Source organism: Montipora capricornis, chromosome 12 (assembly GCF_036669925.1).
Source record: "Montipora capricornis isolate CH-2021 chromosome 12, ASM3666992v2, whole genome shotgun sequence".
NCBI lineage: Eukaryota > Metazoa > Cnidaria > Anthozoa > Scleractinia > Acroporidae > Montipora > Montipora capricornis.
This window is the reverse complement of record NC_090894.1, coordinates 8058181-8060680: the sequence shown is the minus strand read 5'-3', so window position 1 is coordinate 8060680 and position 2500 is coordinate 8058181. Positions and strand designations below refer to the sequence as shown.

General features: G+C 40.2%; 1 protein-coding gene across 1 annotated transcript in view; it reads left to right on the top strand.

Moving 5' to 3' along the window:
* The window catches only part of LOC138027093 (histamine H2 receptor-like), a 6763-nt gene extending 4365 nt beyond the window's left edge, over positions 1-2398 (top strand). The window contains exon 3 of the mRNA XM_068874598.1: positions 1059-2398. Coding sequence (XP_068730699.1) covers positions 1083-2219 — 1137 coding nt within the window. The 5' untranslated portion in view covers positions 1059-1082 and the 3' untranslated portion in view covers positions 2220-2398. The remainder of the gene's footprint in view (positions 1-1058) is intronic.
* The last annotated feature ends 102 nt before the right edge of the window (positions 2399-2500 follow it).

The following is a 2500-nucleotide window of genomic DNA, read 5'->3' as shown; positions in this document are numbered from 1 at the left end:
AGTGTTTTCAATATGTATTTAGGGGGAAACCGTCTTGAGTGCCGCTGTGACATGTACACATCTCCCCTGGGTAGGATACAATAGAGATAACAGGTGTCGGTCGATGCAAGTCAGACGCCAAAGAACCGATTACTTCCTTTGCATCTCCAGTTGGCGGAAAGAGGTTGGCCCAAATGGCCGATTGTTTCCAACTTCTTGATTTTGTCAGACACCTTTTTCACTTCGAAGGAAAAATAATGGAATTGGATTTTGCCAATACCTACACTCATTAAATTACGTCATTGTGACAATCACACCTTTCATAGTTGTTGGAAATTAAGCGCATGTTATATTATTCTGTGTTATTACAAAGCGCGACAGCTTTTTTTATTACAAAGTGCGATGGTCTGTTATTACAATTTGATTTGCTCTCATTGTTAATTTCACTTTACAGTGTCCCCAATTAGTGCTCCAGCGCTAAATCGACTAGACACTTAAATAAAGTTCCTTTCCTTTTATTACAAAGTGCGACAAGTGTTATTACAAAGTGCGACAGGGATTACAACGTGTGACAATTTTATTACAAAGTGCGACAGGTATTACAAAGTGCGACGATTATTACAAAGTGCGACAGTACAGCCTCTGAAAGACGGACATTACTACAAATTATAATTACATGGGGAATAATTAAAGCCGTGCGTGGTGAAGGTTAAATTTAGTCCTCAAAAAATTTGAGAGGGTTTAATTGAGTGCCGACATTCAAAACCAAAGTATTGCTGATTGGCCAATTGCAACAAACGCCTTAGCCAATAATAACGCAAAGCAGCGGAAAATCCGCGCGTAAGCTAAGAACCAGATCTCCAACGGTCAGGAGAAGTGAGATCTCTCTTTTCCGGTGACAGAGTGAGATCATGCGGTTTTTACCATTGCAAATGTGGTAAGATTTTCCCAGAAATCCTCAAGGGTAGTTAATTGAACTGAAACGAATCACGATTGAAATCCGCCTTATGCTTACTGACGTAATTACTTAAGACAAATATCATTCAATTAATTTGCACTAATTTCTTTTATCACACCAGATTTTCCTTCTTAAATACAAGGCCATGAACACAACCGCTTCGTCGACGCAGGGAACTTCTCGGATCACGGACGACGTTAAGCTTGTAGATATTTCCCTGGGCTGGAAAATTTTCACCATGGTTGTTATGACCACAATTCTCGTACTAACCATCATTGGAAACATCGCAGTCATCGCTGTTCAAAGTCGTTCTAGCGTGTTAAAAAATATAGTCAACTCCTACTTCCTTGTGTCTCTATCCATTGCGGATCTTCTGGTTGCTATTTTAGTCATGCCTTGTGCATTGGACACTGTGAACACTGGCTCGTGGAGGTGCGGGAACATTTGGGGCAAGTTCAATGGATTTGGCAACTTTCTATTCTGTATTTCGTCCATAATGCATCTCATGATGTTATCTATTGACCGTTATATGGCAATAGCTAGGCCACTCCGGTATCCACTGGAGATGACAAAGTCAAGAGCTCTTATACTATGCTTGATCTTGTGGAGTTACTCGGCCGTGTGGGCCTGTTTGCCGTTATTTGGAGTTAGTTCATATGAGTGTTTTATTAGTTACATTGGAACCTGTAAGGCGGAGGACTGGTCTAAGAACAGTTTGAATTTTGCATTTGCGATCTCCGTTGTCTCAGGGACGTACGGCATCGCTCTGATTTCGATGGTATACATCTATTTCAAAATCGGTCTAGTTATCCGAATGCAGATTCAGCGAATTCAAGAAGTGTCAAATAATCCTCAGCAAAAAAGAGACAAACACTTCAAGGCGACTTTTAACAATACGAATTTTAAGCATTGCAAAACGGCCCAGAATTTGAGCCGCCACAAGGGAGTGGCAACGTTGTTGGTAGTAACATTGGCCTATCTTGTATGCTGGTCACCGTTTTGTATTATGCTTTTTATTGAAATTGGTAGTGAGGAAAAAATCAATGGTCCATTTGGCACTTTGGCAATGCTCATTGGGTTTGTAAATAGTTGCTGTAATCCCATTATATATTCGATTAAGTACAGGAGTTTCAGATTGGCCGTTGCCAGCATGTTAGGCCGAAAAAATCTGGTGCATAACCTGTCAAGGAAAGTCCTGGATGACGATCGTGGGTCTTCATTGATAATATGGAGAAAGGATCAGATCGTTAGCTATAAAGAGTCGTATACTTTCAATATATGAAAGCCTGTTGGAATAGCATCAGGAAAAACTGTCGAATATCTTTTTTTCCTCTCAGATAGTACTAGCGCTGTCATTGGCTAATTTAGCGGGCGGTATTTAACAGCGCAGCCCGCTAAATTTGAAATATTAAGGCAAGTTTTTCATGTTGTTTATGTAATGTTTAAAAAACGAGCAGCAGTGTTTTATCGGGGTTTAAACTGCGAGTTTTTTGAACGACTTCAAAAACATTCCACAAAAAGCGTGAACATCTTGACTCAGAACAATGGTTCAAATTGTGAGAG